Below are 23,630 nucleotides of genomic sequence, written 5' to 3' on the forward strand. Positions count from 1 at the left end.
GGAAGTACATGCACGTACTCGTACTGTACATACTGTATTAAGTCTCAAGTCATTTATATGTATATGCATATTGAGGAACTTCACTTTTTGTTATACATGAAGGAGTGTTTTACTTTTTGCCTTAGTATTTTCAGTGGTGACAAAATTTGATACCTCTCTCAATACTGAAAATATAATTATTATATTCTAAAAATTTTAATAAATTCTTTATTTGTATAAAATTTTTATCTTACATTTAAATAAAAAAGTTTTCAATAACAATTTCAAAATATACATTATCTACTTTTTTACATTTTCACCATATCTTTATTATTCATTGGGAGAACAGGTTTTTGCTCCTGTATCTAAAGAAAAAAGTTGTTGTTATTTAACACAATAAGCAAATATTTCAAAAGATAAATTTAAATAATAATAACCTTGAAATGAGTGTATAAAAATATGCCAACAAACGTCATGAATATACCCAAAAGCTGTATGCTTTGAACTGTATCTTGAAACAACATGTATCCACCTATAAGTGTAAGGCAAAATTTCATCTGTCCGATGACATTATAACTATTGTCTCATCAAGGATTTAACAGTTTGAAAAATAGAAATTCATAATAATTGCATAATAATGTAAACATAATTTTGTTAGAACTTTTTAATTTTCCCAAGATGAAATTTATAGATCAGACATAAAAAAATTTATTTTTCCACTTTCTAAAATGAATCAAATCAGTTTATATTTCTTAATAGTGATTAAATATAAATATTTTTCTTAATTAAATCACTGAAGATTTACATCAAATTTCTTTCTTAATGATTATTATTTTGTTTAGATCTTTCAAAAATTTTTTTAAAATACAAATTGCTTAATAATTTAATGAATTTTGTTAGCATTATAAAAGTAATACAATAAAATTTTTAATTTCTTATAATTTTGAGGAGTCAAAATTTGCAATTTGTCCAAAAATATTTTCTTTAGTTTTTTAATAATGTAATTGATATACTAATGACCAACAAGATATGATAAGACAGTAAAGAGTTAATTATATGAGAATACTAGATACTTTACATGTTTTGTTAACATTTTTACTATAACTATGATATTTTAAACTGTCTATAACATAATTTTATTTTTTACTGTCTACTTGGACATTGACTATTAGCAGGGCTTTAACTGGTGTTTAATATTTGATACAAAACTGACAGTTAGATCAGAAAACAAAACTTTTATTAACTTCACCTCTAGTAGTAATTGTTAATTGTCTATAACATAATTTGTAGTGAGTTAATGCATGTTCGAAATACAGAACAATATATCTCATTCATTGACATAGGAAAAAAGGAAGGTATGGCTGGTATCAGTGAAAAGGGGACCGAGCAAACCTTAAAGCTGGATTGAGGCAAATACCAAAGAAAAGTCCAGTATACATTGAGATACAAACCAAATCATCCTCTAGAAGTCAGATGTTATACTGATTGAGTCATTTTAATTAACATATATTAGTTTACTTTTGTTACAAATCTTAATGTGTTTGAATACGTAGTATGCATTTTTATGATTTAGTTAATTATCATTCTTTTGATTCATAAGAGACCTTAAATTTTAAATTAATGGCAATAATCTTTAAAAAACTGATGTTAGTAAATGCTTAATCTTTCATGTGAATCAAATATTTAGGTAAAATATTTCATTCACATGATGCATAAATATTTGTTTAATAGATTCAAATGTGACTTTTTAAATTTTTGAATCAGCAATTAAATTTATAGTCCTTTAATTATTACTTTAAAATTCAACATATTTCTCTCAAAATTAAATATTCTAATTTCAAATGTCATTTTCTAAATTTAGAATATGAGCTTTTGAAATCATTATTTTCCAATGGCTTTTACTTAAATTAGTATCATACAATACTAATAATACTTTATACAGATAAATTAGTATCATATGATACTAATTTATCTGTATAAAGTATTATTATAATACAGGGTGATTCAAAAGTCACAGAAATTTTAAAAAATTAATAATTCACAAATTATTTACAGTAAGATGATGCGGTTTTCACAGAAATGCTTAGAGTGAGATTTTTTTTTAGGTGTAATAAAAATTTTAATACCAAAATAGTTACATTTCTTGCCATAGATGGCTCTGTAGCATTTGTAAATTTGTTAAAATAAGAATTAAAAAAATTAAGTAAAAATGTTCTTAGTGTAAGCTCTAGTAACAACTTCACAAATTATGTAATCTTATCAAGCACCATCTATGGCAAGAAATGCAACTATTTTGGTACTAAAATTTTTATTACACCTTAAAAAAATCTCGCTTCTTTTTAAGCATTTCTGTGAAAACCGCATCGTCTTACTGTAAATAGTTTGTGAGTTATTAATTTTTTAAAATTTCTGTGACTTTTGAATCACCCTGTACTTTATACAAGTCAAAGTAGTATAGCAATTGGAAATTATTTCTGTACAAAATGTAAGAAAGTATTAAACTTATGAATATAATCTTAAACACTTAAAGATATTTGAATATATATATTTTTTAGGTATAATATATTTTAAAAGCATTGATCTTTGAATACATTGTAATAGGTTGTTTGTAAGCATATTAAGTATATGTTTATTCTTTATATACACTATTAAAATAATAAAAGTATAGATTAGATTATTTAATTTTTTGCTTTAAATAGTATTTTGTATGAATAAAGAGACTTATCTGACACTTAAAGGATACGTTACTGCTGAAGTATTACCGATAATCCAGTAAATAGAAAGATTGACCAAGAAGGCTACAATTCCAGATGAAAAGACCGTGATCTAACATGAAGATAAATAGATAAATTTCCTGAAGAATCTAAAAATTATAAATGTTTATTTGACATTATTCCAAATCATATTAAAGAGAAGCTTTTCAATTAGTTTTTCAAAGAAATTTTTTAAAAACTTCAGATCTATTTTGTTCATTTCTTTTTATAAAAATGAATTGCCAAGTTATATCTGATGACATTATTATTGCAAAATTTCAAGTAACTTTTTAAATTCTGCTTATAATTATCAATATTAATTTTTTAAGAAAACACTTTTCTTAAAATTAATAAATAATGATAATTATTTATTAATTTTTAAATGTATTTTAGTTTGCATTCTGCTGTGTATTCAAATGCTTTTTTCTATCCAAATTTCCAATTAATTTAACCAAACCACAATCAAGGAATGTAAGCTTGGACTTTGACGTATGCTCCCAGTATTTGCTGATGGACTACAGGTCACATCCAGCCTTATTCTATTTGATAATTACAGTATTTCCTTTAGCATTCTTCCTTACATGATTTGTCTTGATTCATTTGTGCATGTTCAATAGCAGTAGTATAAAATAGCATTGAGTTTTGGAAAATCTTTTTTTAGTATCTCAAATCAAATGTAGTGAAATCACTGTAAAAAAAAAATGCTTTAAAATATCAGTGAACCTGCTATAAACTGCTTTGCTTTATTGAAAGCATTGTGAATGATACATTGGTAATGTAGCTAGATCATCACTAATAGACATATCATTGACAGGATACAATTATATTGTTAATAAAAATTTATTGAATAAATTTACTTTTCCAGCTCATGACTTAAACTCAAAAGTGTAATTTGGCCCATATACTAAAAAAAGTTTATCCATCCCAGCCTATATTATTATTGTTTTTGTCCAATCCAGCCCATTTATAGCTGTCATCGTTGTCAAAAATAAATGTTTAATATTGTGTTCTGTTTGACTTTCACATTCGTTCTATTTATTACGTCAAATACTATATTTCCGTACACATAACCCACAATAAATACACACCACAGAAGACTGCTAGAACAAAATGAAACTTTTGCATAACAAGCGTTGTCATATACTCCACACCTACAGGAGCAACCATTGTTCCATAGGCACAAGTTCATGGCTGCAATTTAAAACTGGCATATACCCACACCCCATCAAAAACTGTCTTTTAAAATACTGATGACCTGCAAGATGCATGCTTGAAAATATGATAAACAAAAAATATTATCCGATAAAAGTCAAGGAGGAAATAATTTGTTGAAGAAAAGTACGATCAGAAAAGAAACTTATCAAAAATATACATCTTATAATAATACATTACACCAATAACAGTGTTTAAATAATGTTTTTCATGGATAAGAATATTTTTCTTTAATCAAAAATTTATACGAACTTTATCATGAATTAGTTTGAATCATTGGAATTCTACTGTACATATTGTACTGTTACAAATTTAAAATTACTTTTTCACATGAGTAATAAACAGAAAATACTATAAAACTTTATGTAATGAAAGATTTTTGAAGAGTGACAAGGAATACTGAAAATTTAAGAATTTAAAATACTCGGAAAATTATTACAATGCTATGATGACTTGAAGAATTATTTGAATGATAATTTAAAAAGTTAATTCCAGGTAAAAGTAATTATTCTTCTTATCCAGAAAAATTAACTAATGACTTGCAAGGAAAGTATTCATACATTTATATTTAAGTAAAATATAAGATTCAAAGAAGCAAAGAATTAAAAACATAACTAAAAATAGTATGTGTTAATTTAATATTTGTGAATCTTGAATTTAACTGCAAGGTTTGAGAAATTAATTTATATTCAGATAATTGGGAGTAAACGAGATAACCTAGTAAATGATTTGAATTGCATATTTCAAATTAAATTCTATACACAGTAGCAACTTTATGTAAAATTTAACTAATTTACTGACATAAATGAGAACTGCCTGCCTTTCAGTAATACAGAATTTCTTGCAAGTTTCTTATTCTTGATAATCTTGACATGATTAATCTTCCACCAGGCTTTACCAAGCAAAACCAAACCTGCCAGGGTAAAGATTAATCAAAACTCATTTAACTAAGGTTCCACATTATGCAAGGTAAATTAAAGAAGAATACTTTATCAACAAAGACAAGATATTGTAGAATAATAGTAATATGGAACTAAAACAGTCAAACGAACATGTGCTCTACTATTTTTCTTTTTTAATAAACACTTTTATAGTGTTTTGCAAAAACCATGACATTTATTATTAGCAAACAACTCTTTCAACAATCAATTAACTCTTGGAGAATTAAATAATTCAATGAATTTTTCCCTTTAAGGAAACAAAATTAGAAGATTAACATATACCAAATCAATTTGGTAAAACAAAAAGTGATTGAGATATAAAAACATTCCTATTGATGCACAAATATTTTATAATTGCAATAAGATCAAGTGATATCCTTTTCGTTGCTTAATCACATTTAAAAGCCATTCTCTAAGTATTTTAAGTTGTTTGAAGAATCATTTCCAAAGTTTATTATTAAATTTTCTAAACATTATAAATTATTAATTTAAAAATATTGAAAATTATGATAAATTAAAAAAGATTCAAATCATAAATATTTTTAAAGTTTTATCAATTTGTATGAATTTAATTATATTATTATCAACTAAGGACTTATCATATTAATAGGACTATTATACTGGTGTGTCGATTTTTGCAAAGGAGAAAGAATTCTTATTCAGAAAAAATAATTTTTTTATTTCTCTCCTATTGTTTTCCCTGTACACACATACACATAATATTTGTGTTTCGGACCACTAGGTCCCTCTCCAGCCGGTTTACCACAATGATGTGCTAAATCTACTGAAGTGGTTCAAAACACAAATATGTTAATTGTGTGTACAGGGAAAATAATAGGAGAGAAATAAAAAAATTATTTTTTCTGAATAAGAATTCCTCCTTTGCAAAAATTGGCACACCAGTATAATAGTCCTATTAATATGATAAGTCCTTAGTTGACAATAATATAATAAAATAGTATAATATAAGGATATAAAGGCAATTGAATTAATTTTTAAAGTTTCTTTAAAATATAAATGCAATTTTTTTAAAGTAAAAGTCAACTGAAAACAGCTTTATAAAAAATGTTATATCAAACTTTTGTAAAGTTTTGAAGCAAAATCAGAAAATGCTTGATTTAGTGCTTTATTTAGAACTAATGATAGAAAATTCTCATGAATAAATATTTTGGAACATCATAAACTAACTCCATAACTCAACAAATTCTACTTTTCTGCTTACTTAGTTATAAAAAAATATAGTTTGTAACATTACTACATTCCTTTGGACCTACTATTCCATCTTCAGGATGAAAATTACTATGTTCTATTCAAACATTCTCAGTCTTCAGTCTGGCAGATGATGTGTATGTTAAAAATTCTTTCTTCAATCCCACATTCTATTTCTTCGTGATAATACTTCCCCATCACATACTTCCATGCTACCGACAAATTATCCACATCTCTCACATTAATAAAATTAAGGTAAAAGTTTAAGAGACGAGATTAACTTTATCCATTGTTCATAAGTTCATTTCATTGCAAACCAGCATTACAAGTCCTGTCCCCTCAAAGTTTATTTTCACTTCCTTACTATAAGGAACTAATGGCACTCTCCCAGTTCCTTATTCCTTCATCTTCTTTTTTTTATAATAGTGTGTATATGTTCTATTAATGTGTCTATTTATTGCCTCCTTAAATTATACATCATCCTTAATCTAAGGACCATTAGCTCTTTCTCTAAATTGTCTTTTCTTGATGTCACCTTTACTGCCTTGTGTATCATTGCTCTAAACACTGTTATAGTGTATTGTTTTGGATCATGTGGCAATGTAATAATAAAATTTAGAATTGAGAGAGTGCCTGTTCACTATGTGAAATGGAACAATAAAAACTTATGGCAAAAGATTGAGAGAGAAAAACCAGAAAAGTGCTATTAAAAGAAACAGGACAATATTTAATATGACATGTTAGTGTTTTCAAAGCAAAAATAACAAAAGTAGAGCAGATTTATGAATTTTATAATACATTTTCTTATTCATGAATAGTAAAGAAAATTTAAATATTAAATTAAGAAAATTATAGAAAAAAAATCTAAAGATATTTTATCTTTAGATTTTTTTTTCTATAAGTAACAAATTTATCTTTAAATGCAAAAATGCCAATTAAATCTTATAAATAGCATTCTCTTTTCAAATTCTTAAGGAGGCCCCCTCCATATCCATTGTGAAACAATATTTTTAAAAGATGCTTTCAAGGTAATTGAGCACATCAGACATTGTCAAACGGAAATCAATATAACAGACTTATTTTAAGGCTACAAATATCTTATTATTGACAAGACTTTGTCTCGTCTCTAAAATCGCACTGCTGTCAACGGCTGCACACCTGAGAGGTATGAAGGAGTACATGTCAGGAGTTGCAATTTGGAAAAAGTGTTTGGTGCCCAAATCATGCACACACAAAATAAACCAGACTTGTAGGTAGTCAGGGGACCTAGAACTGGGTCAAAATAAAATACAAAATGCCGTTTTACTTGTTTTGTATATGTATGCATCTAAAAATATAATGTATTTAACTCTAACTATATTGTTTGGATCACAGTATTTACAATCTCATTAAATCTTTAATCAGAAGTTTGACCAAAATTGCCTTAATCTGTTTGAGATTAAATCAGCCAAAGGGAAAGTTGTTTGACTGGTTTTACTATACAAATTCCCCTTGTAGCCTGAGAGGTAAAAAAACAATTTAATCTCTAGGTACATAGAATAAAGAAATTTTCAGAGCTGAAAGAATTAAAGTGCAAACTGAATAGCCATTGCAGTTAAGCATCCTACTGCTCTGGAGACACCAAATCAAATCCAGATGGTTGAAAATCCTAAGTATATATTTTATTTTCTAATTTATCTTCAACATCTTTCATTGCTTACAAATGTAATTAATTAGTTCAAATCAAGTTAAAAATGTTCTGATTAATGTTTATCATTAATCAGAACATTTTTTAACTTGACTCTTAACTTTTAAAATAGTTTTTAATTAATAAATTCTTATTGCAGAATTTTATTGTTTGTTTTAAGTTATGGCAATGCAGCACTTGGGCAATCTGCCTGGGGGGGATGCCTTCTGGGAAGTCTTTTTAAGGGAAACTGGCCTCTATTTAGGTGTTACAGACGTGGAGAAAACCTGGAAAACTCCACGTGGCCAGCTCGTCCGAGCGAGGCGCGAACCCACGACCAAACTCCCAGTGTTCAGGGAACGAAGACCACTTGGCCACTGGTGGGGCCACAGGACTTTATACTGTATTTTATGAGTTTGTAAATTATTTTAAATAAGATATAAATTAAAGAAAACAAAGAAAATATTATTTTCATGAAATAACCACTTCAGTTAATAATTTAAGATTAAATGAATAATTAAAAATTATTTAGATAAAAAATAGATATTTATTGTATATATTGTCTGAAGAAAAATTACCAGATCTTTTATAGTCCATGCATGTTGAAACAGTCCTCCATCAACCCAAGGTGGTTCAATAAATGGAATGATAAGTAATAATATCATCATTGACAAAGGTGCTTGATAGTACAGCAACTGCATGGAGTTTACTTGAAATTCTTTTTGTTTTTCTCCAACCCACTGTAACAGATTAAATTGAATGATAAATAAATTTATTTATAAACTAGTAATTGAAAATAAAACTACAGTATGGAGCAGAATTATATTCTAGTGTTTTTTTAAATATTTTGAATTATTTAGAGCAGACGGACAAAATTTAACATATCTTTTTATCATCATCATCTAATGACACATGCCAAATATCATCCTGATCAATTAATCCAAACATAAATTATGCAAAAATAGTCATTTCACATACACTTTGCTTTTTAAGTAATCTTTGATCACATTTTTAACTATGCTTCGACAAAAGGTGCTAATTGACTTTGAAAAAGATCAAATTGATGGTTTACACTGAATGGCAAGTCAATAAGTGAAATATCTGCCACCATTCAATGCTCTACAGATATCATTACAAAATACAACAACAATCCAGACAGTTATCACAGTAAGAAATGAAGTGGAAGGTCATCTTCACCTTCAAGCCTTCACAGAAAAACAATTTGATGAGCTGCTAGTAATAGAAATATTACTGCAAATCAAATTCTGCTTCGAAATGGACCATTGAAAGAGTGCTTTGCTCATCTTCTCATCTAAAATATTCAAAAAAGATGCCCAATCCTGTCTGAAAGATCACCATAAGATAGCAAGAGTAGAATGAGCAACAAGAAAGATAAGTTGGACAACTGAGTGACGAGAAATCATTTTTAGTGACATAAAACGTTCAACTTAGATGATCCAGATGGATATCAATACTATTGCCACATCATCAGAAAAGAAACGCAAGATTATTTTAAATATATCCAAGACCTGGGTCAGTAATGATTTGGAAAGCTTGGAAAATCTGAAACTGTCTTTCTAAATCAGTGAATGAATGCAACAGCATATCAGAAAGTGCTAGCAGAACATACTTTCAAAAAATCAGAAGAGCAAAATGGAAATTATGACATAATGATGCACCCATACATACTGCTATAAGTGATGTTCAAAGCAAATGGTGGTTTACATTGATCATCATCAGTATAATTGACTGGCCAGCACTCTCTCCTGACCTTAACACGATCAAAAATCTATGGGGCATCAAAATGGGATCAAGCATCTATGGGACAATTCTAAACAGTTGGAGAGTTGAACTTAGCCATATTAAGAGTGTGGCAGAAATCAGTGTTAGAGGACTGCAAAATTTAATTATTTCAATGCCAAAGAGTATATTTACAATTATTTCCAAACACAGAAAATTGATAAATGTCTAAATGCTTTTTTAATTTGCAATTCAGTGAATAAATAGATGGTGTATAATTTTGCACCCCCTTCAAATGGCTATTTATGCATAATTAATGTTTGGATTAGATGATAGTTGGTGTAAGTCATTGGAAGACAATGTTGAATATTTATGCAAAATTTTGTCGATGTACTCTAAATAATTCAAAAGATTTTTTAAAAAATTTACACTGGCGTATAATTCTTAGATAATTGAAAAATTTTCATTGCGTTCAATTTTTCTACGATTTGTTGTTAATTACTATTATTATTAATAAAAAATATACATATTTTATAAGATTTTATTTAAGAAGAATAAATATATATATATATTTATTCTTCTTATATATATATATATATATATATATTTATATATTTATCTTTTTGAATTATGCATTTATTTATTTTTCTTCTATAAAAAACAGAATGACTATAACTATAAATGATGAAACATTCTAATATATTTACTTAACAACTTACAACTGTCTCAGCAAATACCTCTAACATTTGTAATTTTAAGTTCTAACAATTTTGTTTGTAGTATTTAAAATGATTATATTTTAACATTCACTTTTCTATCAGAAATTTAAAAATCATTTATCTTAAATTGCAAATAGTAATGTATTATGTGACATAAATGAATTTGCACAATGTGTATGATGATGACACTTTAATTGTAAGAAAGTATTTAAAATATAACAACTCCATAGCAGAAAAAATATTTTCTTTAAAGTGTATACAGGAAATCCTTATTAGTTCAAAATTCATGGGATGAAATAATCGCAACTTCGAATTAACAAGTTTTAAATTATCTGATATTTACATATTTCTTACAATATCCCCAATGCCACATAACTGATTTAATTTATTAAGCAAATGAAATACAGTTACATATACAGAATGCTATTTTCATTAATAAATAATAATAATAATAGCATATATAAACTGTAGGTAAACAGCATGTGTCTGTGAGAACAGACACATGCTGTTTACCTACAGTTTATATATGCCTCATAGGTCAGAAGATAGATTTTATAAAAAGGATGCAAAATTCCTCAATGTAGCCTAATTTATTTTTAAATGGCCCAAAAAGTAGTAGCCTAGACCTACAAATATCTCAATCTACAGTCTAACCAATCCAGGAAGGCACTCCCCTTAGGTGAGGGACTAAGTTTACTGACCATTGACAGGGACAAAGGTGCACCATGTGACTGGTCAGCATAATTTAACCCATCTACCCATATGTCAACCAGATGCTAGCTGACTCATGCTATACCTCACCCCTGCAAATGATTAGTAAAGTAGTCCAACGCCTAAGGGGAGTGCCTTCTTGGGTTGGTCAGACTGTACTATTTGTAGCCCAATATTGCAATCCTAAAACCCAGTTGTATTTTATGAAATAAGAGAAAAAGGTGTTCTATGAGTAAGATGACACCTGAAAAAGTGTTACTGTAAAAGCAAAGCCATGTTGATCAGATTAGAGTTGTTCTTGGTCTATTGTTCTCTTATAGCAGGGATGGGCAACCTGCAGCCCGCATTCATATATTTTGCGGCCCGCGACGCATAAAATATGAATAAATATATCAATTTCCCAGCTTAAGGAAGTATGCAGCAAAAATTCAAACGTTATTTTTATAACTTATGTATGTGAATAGTTTTTCCTGCAATGAATTTAGTAAAAATTAAAACAAGAAACTGGGTAACAGACACATCGAAACTAATTTAAAACTAGCAGTGACAAATATTTAACCAAATATTTCCAATATATTACGTTTACATCTGTTCCAGAAGCTAAATTAAGTATACCTATGCTAATTTATAATTATATATGAATAAATAATTCTGATTTACCAACATTTTTTTCCCTCTTTCTCTTGTATGCGGCCCGCATCAGTTCAAAAATCTTAAAATGCGGCCCTTACATAGAAAAGGGTTGCCCATCTCTGTCTTATAGTATGGAGGCACTTCAATCTAACGAAAGAGTTAGCATATGCATATCACAGTTCGGGCAGAATTTTCACTTCAAATGTCAAACTAACTGAATTTCTTAACATGCAAATCTCTATATCTGTGGCTGGGGCAAATAACACAGTTACAAACTAATGCAATTTCAAACGGATTGGAAATAGATTAATAAAGAATATATTACAATATAAATTACAAATGTAATTTCAATTAAATCACCCTTAAAACAGTTTATTTTCTAGAAAGCATAACAAGGTTTTGCTTCAAGAACAAATTTATTTTGATATTTCCTAAAATTGTTAAAACGGTTCTTTACTTTTGGTGATTATTTATTTTTGATAGCTGTCTAGAATAATTTTTGAATTTTATGAATGTTTATAATATTGGATAATAAATAAAAGAATAAAATTAGATTTGAAATAATTACAGTTAATATTAAAAAAGAACTAACCAAACTTTTGTAATTATTTTATAGTTATATGATAAATCTGTATATATGAAACTTTATGATGATAGCAGTAATACTGTATATTGCTATTAATATCAGACATAATGATCTAGTTTTGTTCCATAGTTTGACCTTGAATTGTTAGTTGTTCTTGAATAAATCATTAATGTCAAGATCTGTCTAGATGTCAGAGCAATAATGTATTATCTATATTGTGACAGCATATTACAATAATCCTTATCTTTAGTCCTTATAGAATAGCATTCTCTATTATATTATAATACAATGCTCTTAAATTATTGAAGATAATGTTCATTGGAGGATACATTAAACTGTATGATAATACTGTAAAGAAATAGATTCTATAAAATTAGACTAACTTGAACCTTTAACTGGTGTGTATTATGATTAAATCTTGTAAATCGAACATTTTCTTAACCCCTTCTGGGCTCTTCTTCAGGCATCATTTAATTGTAAACCAGCTGGATCTTCTAAAGCGAGTACAAATATGAAATTCGAACATATTTAAATGATGGAAATTTCATATGACAAGCTCCCTCTACACATGCATTCATGTGAATTTATTTTAATTTACAAGATTTAATTGTAATACACACCAGTTAAAGGTTCAAGTTAGTCTAATTTTATATTAATCCCAGTGTGCAGTTGTGATTTATAAATAGATTCTATAAACATGTCATTGACAAAAGATTTCCAATCAGAGTTTTCATAGCTTCATTTTTTGTACTTCTTTCATTATGTGTTTTAGCTGTAGGCCTCTTCTCAGACTACATATTACAACAATTCCAAATTATGACAAATCTTACAAAGTTAAAATATAGCAAAACCTTGCTATAATTTGGATTATTTGGAATTGTGTATTTTTTTAAAATAACAAATTTGACTTACAAACAATTGTGCACACTTTTAAAGCTGTATAACATTTATTCTTGTATACTAAATTATACTCTAAGCAAATGCTTATGGCTCTGTTTAGGACCCACTTCAGGCTCGCATCTAAAAAAATAAAATGAGAGCAAACTGAGATTTCTGTGTTCCAAGTTGGAGACTGTGTAAATCATTTAATTCCAGCTTCAGTAGAACTTAGTGATAGCAAATATGCCAATTCTAATGTGGACTAACATCTATCTCCTTACTCTAAAGATAGATGCATCAAGATGTGATCAAGGAAGAGTTACAAAAGGAACTGCAGAGAAAAATTAACATCTTTTTTTTAAGCCCAAATTAGTAAGTTAAGAATAATATTACTATTAATACTTTTGAATACTTTGTCAAACCACTTATTTTTTCATTTAAAGTGCATATTAAAATTTGACTTTAAATAAAGAATACTTTTCAGACCATACCAATATGCATTTGAGTAAAAACTTTGCTAGTTCAGACTAGGCTTCCCCAGTTAGTCGGAATTAATGAGATTCTACGTGGTACGATCCAAAAGTTTGGGGAATGCAGTAATCTACAACAACAAAAGCACGTATTTGAAGTTACAGCGTATGAAATGGATTCTACCAAACCACCTCTATGTGTTCAGGTTAATTTCACCCATGTCATGTGATTAAACCGCGAGTGCTGCTGTTTTTCTCCGGAGATAGTTTTTACGAGATTTCGACTTCACCGTGACCTTTCATCGTAGAATCACCGTACACCTTTCTTAGCAATTTTAAAATCTCCGTAGGTGTTTTACCTAAACGCTGACAAAATTTAATGTTGGAGGTTGTTCTTGAAACTCCACTTTGATTACGTCGCAGGACAAAGGTAACTATCTCCGGAAAAAAACAGCAGTGCTCGCGGTTTAATCACATGACATGGGTGAAATTAACCTGAACATAGAGGTGGTTTGGTAGAATCCATTTCATACACTGTAACTTCAAATAAGTGCTTTTGTTGTTGTAGATTACTGCATTCCCCGAACTTTTGGATCGTACCACGTATTGTATAGCAAATCATTATTGTTGACAAGAATAGATGTCACATTTGACAGCCACCACACACACACCCCAACATCATCACAATAAGTACAAATAATGTACCGCACTTTACATTTATATCAGTGATTAAAAATGCATAAATTATTTTCATCTTAATAAAAAATTGCTTAAATTTTAACACCTGTACTTATTGTAATAAAATGAAACTTTTTCTTAAAATATTTATATTGTAGGCCCTCATATATTTTCAACATCTGAAAATACCAGTCTCCTGTGCTTTTACATTTTATCTGATGGACTCACTTCTACCAATGCCATACTGAGAATTAACAATAAGCAAACAACATTAAGTGCCATTTTCTTTTTAAATAATATTCTGCATCCCTTAGTACCTTATATACTCTAGTAGCAACAGGTCAACATAACTGACCTTTTTAAATTTTTCTACTCAAAATTTTTGAAATACAAGAAAATACAGTGGAACCTTGGTATACGACCTTAATCCGTTCCTGATGTTTGGACTTATACCGAATAGGACGTATACCAAACCAACCTTTCCCATAAGAAGTAATGTAAAAATGATTAATCCATTCGCATGTAAAAAAAACTCCTCTTGATATGGTATATTAATGGGGTTGTAAACTAATTGAAACACTGTTTGAGCACATTAATAAAAAAATAAATTTTATTATAAATTTTTAAAGTTATTACAGTAATAATCGCAAATAATTGCTTCTGATACGCTGTCGCCAGCACATTGTTTTTCAGTTATCCAAAGCAAAAGCAATTTCTCAACACGATCTAATGTCTCCAATCTCTGTTTACAAATTGATTTAACCCCTTCTGCAATGTTAGCAGATTTAATAATGTCTTTATTTTTCACGATTGTCGATATTGTCGTTCTCAGAATACAGTATGCAACAGCTAAATCTCAAACACGCATGCCACCTTCATATTTCTCAACAATCTCTTTTTTCAGTTCCATTGTGATTCTAGCCATTTTTTTTAGTTTTCTGTTGCTTTTCATTTTCCTTTTTGCAATTCATGATTAATAAAATAATAAAGTTTTACTTACAAATTAAAATCAAAAGAAATTTAACAAAGTTATAAACCATGGCACTGCGAACGTCTAATCTGGTCTAGTACACCGATAGTGCTACTTTCTTCATAGATGGTGCATATAATTGAATTAAGTCGTATACTGAGCAAAATTTGTTTCGTCCAAACAGGACGTATTCCGAATTGGATGTATTCTAAAGCAGACATATACTGAGGTACCACTGTACATAAAAACAAAAATATTTAAAAAGTATGAATAAAAAACTTTTCATTTTATAAACATATTTATTACTATATTCCATATTATATTAACATCATTACATACTAGATTCATCTTGCTGTCTTCTTTTTTAATATATCCGAAAATTTCCTTTTAAATATATTTTTTATAATATTTCAATTATTGTTAAGTGTGTAAGTAAATAGCTAAACTATCACATTTTAACCTGATTGTTGGATTATGTTCACTGTATTTTTGTCTACTAGTCTCTCTCACATAAGCAAAAAATAATGTTACAATTTTAAAGGCAAATAATACCAGATTACCATATATCTCGGTGGATAAGATGACCTCCAGATAAGACGAGGTATAAATTGAAGTTTTATAGTTTTAGCTTATATCTGTCCTATAAGACAACCCCAAACTATCAACGGCCTATGAATTTAGTTTAGATCAGCGATCATCATCTGAATAATAATACTGTATAGCATATACGGAATTATGTCCTATTTGTAATTTTTCAAATGAACAAATTTATTTTCTTGCATCTGGCAGCACTGCCTTGCAATTGTTACAAGCATTCGCACTGATTCGGCATTCGGGTAATGACCTTGACTACTCACAAAAACGTTGTATGGGCTATTCTATTTTGTGCACATACCCTACTCTCTACTAGTAAATAATTACGGTTTGTCCATTTTTTTATAATGATTTTAATTTATATAAATTTCAATCTAATTTTTTGTATCTGTCCTATAAGACAACCCCGGATTTTCAGGGCCTTTTTTTATAATTCAGCTATCGTCTTATCCGCTGAGATATACGGTATATTTTGTAACAATGAATAAGTAGAGAGTAAAAGGAAAGAATTAATATAAATGAATAATGCAAGCAAATAAAAAAAAACTATTAGTCAAATTAGAGAAGAGCTAAATAAATTACTTGATGCAGAGAGGAAAAGAAAATATCAACATGTAAAGATATAGAACATATTGCAAATTGTTATAGAACAGCGGTGGGCAAGCAAGAGTTCAGTGGGAGCCGCAATGTAGGTTTTGCAAAATGCACGGGAGCCACAGTTCTGTATTGTCGTGGCAGATAGTATGGTAAGGCACGTGATTTTATTATATAATATAAATATAATATAAAACAAATATTGAATTTTTTTAGTAAACATATTTTCACAAAATTATAAAAATACAATTGTAAAAATAGTAATAAAAAACAGAAATTAACACTTTCAGCAAGAGCCGCATGTAACTCAAAAGGAGCCGCATTTGCCCATGTCTGTTATAGAATATCAAAGTTAAATGTGCATTATAAAACCCATAAAGAAGGGCAAAAGTGTATGCCCTTAGTTGATTTTAGATATTCTGTACTGTTGTAATTTAGAAGAAATTGTTTAAAATGAATATAGTGTAAAAAATGTCAATGAGTTTATTAAAAATTTAAATATGGTTATTACTATTGAGATTAATATTATGTTATCTTTATATGTAATTAATATGTATCCATCAATCCCTCAAAGATATAGAATATTTAAGTTAAAAGAAAATGTTAATGTAATAAATATGGTTAAATATTTACTAGAAAAGATCTTTTCGTTGTAAATAATATATAAATAAAATGAAGACGAAGCTATGGGGTCAGTCACAGGTCTAAAATTAGTAGAAGTGTTATGACTAACTTAATATAGATTAAAATTACTGGTTCTTCCAGATATCCTGTTTATATCAAGGTAGGTCAATGACATATTTATAATAGATAATTCCAAAAAAATATAAAAGTATAGATATGTTAAATCATGCTTATAAGTTAGGTGAAAATATTAAATTTAAATCAGAAAATAATAATATAATTACAGTAGCGCGTCGTTTATCCAGATCAATTGGGGACTGGGGTTGTTCGGATAATGGATTTTTCGGATAACCGATTATGTACGAAAAAATATATTAACCTATCCCATGTTGAAATTTTTCTCCGTTGCATGTCGCTTTGCATTGAATTTTTGTTGATTTTAAGCCTAATGAAGATTTTTATAATAATAATCAAGGCTATTGTATCATTAAAAATTATTTCTTTATTTTGTACAAACAAAATAAATATATCAAAAAATATAAAAACAAAAATATTATACTTTAGAAGTTAATCTAGTATCAAAAATGTTCAATTCAGCACGACACAGTCCGACTGGAAAGCTTTCGGTTGACCAGCTTTCAGATAAACGATGCTCTACTATAATTACTTAGATATAAAGATAACTAGAAATTAAAATAATCTATCCTTCGAAAGATTTTATAAAAAGTAATGTAACATGTTTAAACAATTAATTATTGTTCTCAAATACTAATACATGTGGAATATAACATTTAAAATTGATTCTTGTGAACTCTAAATAGATTGACTGACCCCAATATAAAAGAAATGGAAGTTAATAATATAATATTAAAAATGCAATTGAACATCAATCCAATGAGAACTTCGAATAATTTGTTAGAAAATATTTATATAAACAATAAATAATTTGATATTAAAAAACAATAAACAATTTAAATAATTTGACTTTAATACCAAATTATTAATATCAAATTATTTAAATCATTTACTGTTTATATAAATATTTTCTAACAAATTATTCAAAGTTCTCATTGGATTGATGTTTTGAAGATTAATTTTAAAATTTACAGTTTAATTAAAATATTGAAAATAAAAAATAGTTCATTAAACCAATCACAATATACAAAAGTAGATGTAATTTATAAATCTGTACATCACATAGGTTCACTTATGTTGGATAGTGTGTTAGGCAAGTATAAGATTGAAAACATAATTCAGCAGTTGAGATTAAAATGCAATAGTTCAGCCATTTACCTGCACACACAACAACACAATTGTGTTATCAATTATGTATCTACATTGAGAATTATAAAAATAAAATGTATTTAAGAGGAAATTTTTGGAGGCTTTCTAAATTAAAAAAAAAATGAATCTAGTATGTAATGATATTAATATAATATGGTATATACAGTAGTAATAAATACAGTCAAACCTGTTTTTATGCGCTCTTTTTATTTGTGCGATTTTTTTAATGCAAATTTTTAATTTGTGTGGTATAGTTGGCGACTAGTCTCGTGCGATTCGTCATGTCTCACGTTGACTTATTATAGCTAAATAAACTTATTATAGCATAAATGCACTTATTATAGTAATATTATTGCATGAATATGCGAAAAATGAAATAATTTACTTTTTAAGTCAACAAAACACCACCTGGACAAAAATATGTAAAACAGACGATAGACCAGACGATGCAGTCAAGTGCTGACATCTGTTGTCAATAAATTCTATTTCATACGGTTTTGAGTTATTTTCTATGTGAGACTTTTTTTATGCGGTCCCTGTTGACCGCATAAAAAAATTATTTTTTTAATTGTGTTGCGAAAACTATTATTTACAGCCATTCGTGAAGTTTCGTGAGATTTTTTTTTAATGCGTTTTTTTTTTAATGTGGTCCCTATCCCCCGCATAAAAACAGGTTTGACTGTACATAATATGAATAAAAAATTTTATTATTTTATATTTTTAAATATTTTTCTTTTTATGTATTTTCTTGTATGTTTTAAGTTTTTAGATTATAATAATTTAAAAGGGTTAGTTATGTTGACTTGCTGCTATCAGGAGATAAAATATTATTTAAAAATGGAAGAAAATGGTACTTAAGAGTGCAGATTGTTAAATATCAGTGTGGCATTGATAAAGTGAGTCCATCAGATAAGATGTAAAGATACAGAAGACTGGTGTACTTGGATATTGGAAATATATGAGAACATGCAATGTAAATATTTTTAAAAAAATATTACAGTATGTATACATATGTTACAATTTAAACAATTAACTAAAGATTCGTGTTTAGCATCCTGGAAAACCAAGTACTCTACATGTTTTGTGCTTACTAAGAATGCAATACTCAGCTGGTATGAAATAGTGCAATTTCATTGGTCAGGTACAAAGGAATGGATGTTTTTCAGCAGAAAATAGTCTTTAACTTCAACCTGCATGAAAAGATAATTCAAGACAACCAAATTTTTTCTAATGTTAATTTCACCATACCATTCACAGCTAACTACGATATAGTAATTGTCCAACCAATTAAATTTCATGAAAAATGGACCAAGTATTTAAACTCAGCACCTTCAAAAACCCCTAAAAATATCTTGTGCTCACTGGCAGTGGTGATATTCGGCAGGTTCGCACAGGTTCAGCCGAACCCGTTGTTAAAATTTTCAGTTTTCCGAGCGGGTTTGCCCGAACCCGTTGTTAAAATTTTCAGTTTCCCGAACCTTGTTAAACACACGGAACATTTCTCAGTGGGTTTGTTTTTTTAAAAAAAAATATTAAAATATGCATATTATACTCTGTAATACTACTAAACTAGGGCCTTATACCCCGTTTGCACCGAGCATTTCAATCTAGATTGTGAGCAAGGTCAGGGAATATGTCTTGGTGCGATCTCTCTCGACCATTTCAATCGAGGTTTAATCGCGATCGATTCAAGAGTGTTCTTGAAAGTCGATCAGTCACAAGAGAGATCCCAGAATGCCACGCACGCGAGATAATACAAGATGGCTGTGGAAGACGTGTTGGGCTATGGACAGCGAAAGAAAAGGTATAATGTATCTCGAGAGATGATGACGTGCCTATTTCTAGAAGCGCCACATTGCGGTAAAGAATTTCTCTGCCTTATAAAAAAAAAAAAAAAAAAAGGTCGACAGCTCTAAAATACTATTGTTACCTGGCCTTCTCCCATGGCTCGTTACATTCTAAATACACCACAGATTGTTAGATATATGGTTGCAAGAAAAGGTATTGTATTTATTTCTAGCCAAAACTTCCATTTCGTTTGTCGGTGATTGTCAGGAAAAAATTTTCTGCTAGCGAATCCCTTGTTAAATATTTCGAATATCACCACTGCTCACTGGTAACTTTGTATTAAGTAGTTTTCCTACTGAAATATCAGACCATCCTACTGATCAGATAGAAAGTGATCCCATTGAGAATCTAAGATAGTTTGAGAATATGAATGAAAAAAATAATAATTAAAAGATAAAGCAATATTTGAAAAAACTTCAAAAATGAAAATTTGCAAATGGAACATTATATACACATATACACTAATTTACTATATAAAACTTTTATTTGTCTGATCCTATAATACATTTACCCAATGCAATAGTCCTTTAAAAATTAATTTTGTGTGTCAATCAATAAATAAATCTGACTAACTAATGCTTCATCACGAAGCTGTGGAAGATATATATATTTTTAATGTTTAAATCTATGAGTAAGCATTTTTTAAAATATATTTTAAAATCATTGAAACTGTTGAAAGAAACATTTATTATAATTGACAGCAACAAAATGGTTTAGTTCATTACTATTTAATTTATAAAATACTTTTACAAAACTGATTTTTAAGGATCTCAAAGGATTACTTTTAAGTTAAAAATCAGAAACGTGTGAACATTATATATACAGTAAAACCTCGATTTTCGTTGATTTTTTTTTGTGAAAAATTTGTCTTGGTTTTCGTCGATTGCCTCAGATTTCGTCAGCATGCTCAAGTGACCTCACTGCTATTTTGCAAAAACAAAGGGCAACTCATGTGTTTTCTGGCTCAGTGTGGCGTTATTTCTCGTTGTGTGAACATTACTCCATGACGGCCCACCATTGGCCAACGGTTCCATTCCCTGAACACAGGGAGTTTGGTTGTGTGTTTGTGCTTCGCCAGGAGGGGCTGGCCACGTGAAGTTTTCTGGGTTTTCTCCACATCTGTAATGTCTGAATAGGGGCCAGTTACCCTTAAACACACCTCTCGGAAGGCATTATTCCCCATGATACGACCATCATAAACGCTCACAACTTATGTTACACATGACAATTACATCACACTTTACCACAGGGTGATATAGATAGAAGCTCATGTCCATCTAGCTTCTACAAGACAAGATAGTACCCTGCATGTCTAGCCAAACAATTCCATTGCTTTTATCTTTGTGCTAATTAGTCTTTTATATCAATTTCTTGCTTTTAGTATTTAACACTATATTAATTCTCTACAAAATGTGTTTTTGGTATGTATTTTGGAGTATCTAGAATGAATTAATTGGATTTACATTGATTCATATGAAAATAATTGCCTCAGTTTTTGTTGGTTTCGGATTTCGCCGATTATTTTCATAGGGATTATCAACAAAAACTGAGGTATCACTGTATATAATTTCGACAAATACTTATGCTAAAAGTGTATTTTAATTATAATGTGTCAATTGATACTGCTTTTCTAAGATTAACCATTTGGAAAAATATTCTATTTCAGTTAAAAATAAACAATTTGGATAACAAATCTAACACATATTTTCTATTAACTTTATACATTTATAGATATTCCTTCTCAACACAATTGACATTTCAAAAATGATTCTCAAACTGAAAAATTGTCCTTTGTATAAAATTAGAATTTCAGACAGTAAATCTGAAGATATTTTAAACATATAATCAATACATTTGAAATATTGATTTTCAATCAATAATAAAAATAATACAATAATGTATCACTACTTACTACTTGATACAAGGACGTAACCACTACCCCAGCCGATGCATAGGTTGTGCCCAAAGCATTAAATTTGATGTCGTAACAAGAATTCAGAACAACACCCAATGTTAATGGTAGCTGAAAAAATAATTTTAGAATTAAAATAAATAAGCAAAAATAAATAAATAATATAATGTAAATTAAATATAATTTATATATATATATATATATATATATTTAAAATGAAAATGAAATTACTCTACTTTATATATATATATATATAATTTTAATTTTATAAGAATAAAATTTGTCCTAAATTTACTTTATAAACAGGATAACCAGAATAATTGAATGCTGATAAACCTGTTCTGAATGGCATTAATAGAGAAATATTCTTACCAATGTAAATTTGATTTTCCAAGAGAATTTTCTTCCATAAAAATATGTCTGTATATACATGATACATGGCATTGTCATAGTTTTAATAGTCTGATAAGTACCGACTGTATTATGGCCCAAGGAAAGGTTAGTTAATACGACGAAACCACAAAAAGCAGTGGCTAACGGCATCACTTTGATCACTGGAAGCACTTTCGATTGAAAGAGGGACAATTTTTGACAGATAACCAATCCTAAAGAAGTAACAGCAAAATGAATAAATGTCATAGTTACATTGGGAAAGCCTATCTGTACATAAACCCATTTGTTTAACAAAACAATTATGATGGCAAGAAGTACATTTAACCCTAGACACAGAGTGGTTGTTGTCGGATTAGGATTCTTCATTATTGTGACCTCACGTTGACATCTCCCACATACAGAATAGACGTGAATTTCACGTTTTCTCGCTGCACATTGCAAGCAGCGCCATCTGAAATAATTTCTTATGTATTATAATTTATTTTTTTAAAATTTTTGTATATACTATTAGTTTTGTTTAATCAATGTAATATCAATAGCTAAAAAATTAATAACAGAAATATAGATTAGTCTAAAAATTAAAAAAATGTTGACATAATTTAATTTAATTAATTAAAAACAAATTCTTTCAGTCCCATAGGAGAATGTTTTTAACAAGCTGGTTATGCCTGTCCATCAATATCCGGCCGGGTGGTGAAGGAGGAAGTCCGATATATCCGGACGGACCACCCTGCGAAAAACTCATAAATTAATCGCCGTGGAATTCGAAAGCAATTTTGTATTATTTCGTTTTCTTCAGAGTCGATAGATACACTGGTCCTTACGCTAACAATAGCTCTGATGCTGGTTTTGGCTTCTTCTTCTTCTTCTTCTGTTACGGGTTTATGTTAAGGCTGTAGCCGTGTCTCGGCTTTTCCTCCGACGAATGCCGGTTTTGGCTAATTCTGGTTTAATTAATAAATATTTCTGCCACTTCGAGCGCTTCGATCGTGCGTTGTCCGAAGTTTGGCTGCAGCCAAGGACCATATACTACATATGTCCTTGGTCCTTGGGCTGGAGCATAGGGAGAGTCAGCTGTAAAAAAAAAATGTATCAACTCTTTTTAAAATTAATTTTTAACGAATTATTATTGTTTATTTATTTCAGAAAAATATATTCCCGACATTTTAACTTTAAAATGTTGATTTATATATACAGAGACTAAAATAAAATAAGTATTAAAGTTAATATTTTGA

At 28.8% G+C, this 23,630-nt stretch overlaps 1 protein-coding gene across 2 annotated transcripts; it reads right to left on the minus strand.

Annotated features, from left to right (window-relative positions):
* Positions 1-193: 193 nt before the first annotated feature.
* On the minus strand, positions 194-22,932 carry LOC136976426 (solute carrier family 35 member E3-like). 2 transcript variants are annotated; one of them, XM_067271690.1, is made up of 6 exons: positions 22,375-22,932; positions 22,003-22,113; positions 8,339-8,500; positions 2,723-2,805; positions 417-555; positions 194-344 (listed from the first exon to the last, which is right to left on the minus strand). In XM_067271690.1, exons 1-6 carry the CDS (start codon positions 22,759-22,761, stop codon positions 288-290), a joined length of 939 nt encoding a protein of 312 aa, XP_067127791.1. In that variant the 5' UTR covers positions 22,762-22,932; the 3' UTR covers positions 194-287. The 2 variants fall into 2 exon arrangements, with proteins under 2 accessions (XP_067127791.1, XP_067127792.1); XM_067271691.1 differs by lacking the exon at positions 194-344 and having other exon boundaries at positions 423-555; positions 2,723-2,842.
* Positions 22,933-23,630: the final 698 nt, after the last annotated feature.

This window comes from Centruroides vittatus, unplaced genomic scaffold (genome assembly GCF_030686945.1).
Source record: "Centruroides vittatus isolate TY-2023 unplaced genomic scaffold, ASM3068694v2 contig_400, whole genome shotgun sequence".
Lineage (NCBI taxonomy): Eukaryota > Metazoa > Arthropoda > Arachnida > Scorpiones > Buthidae > Centruroides > Centruroides vittatus.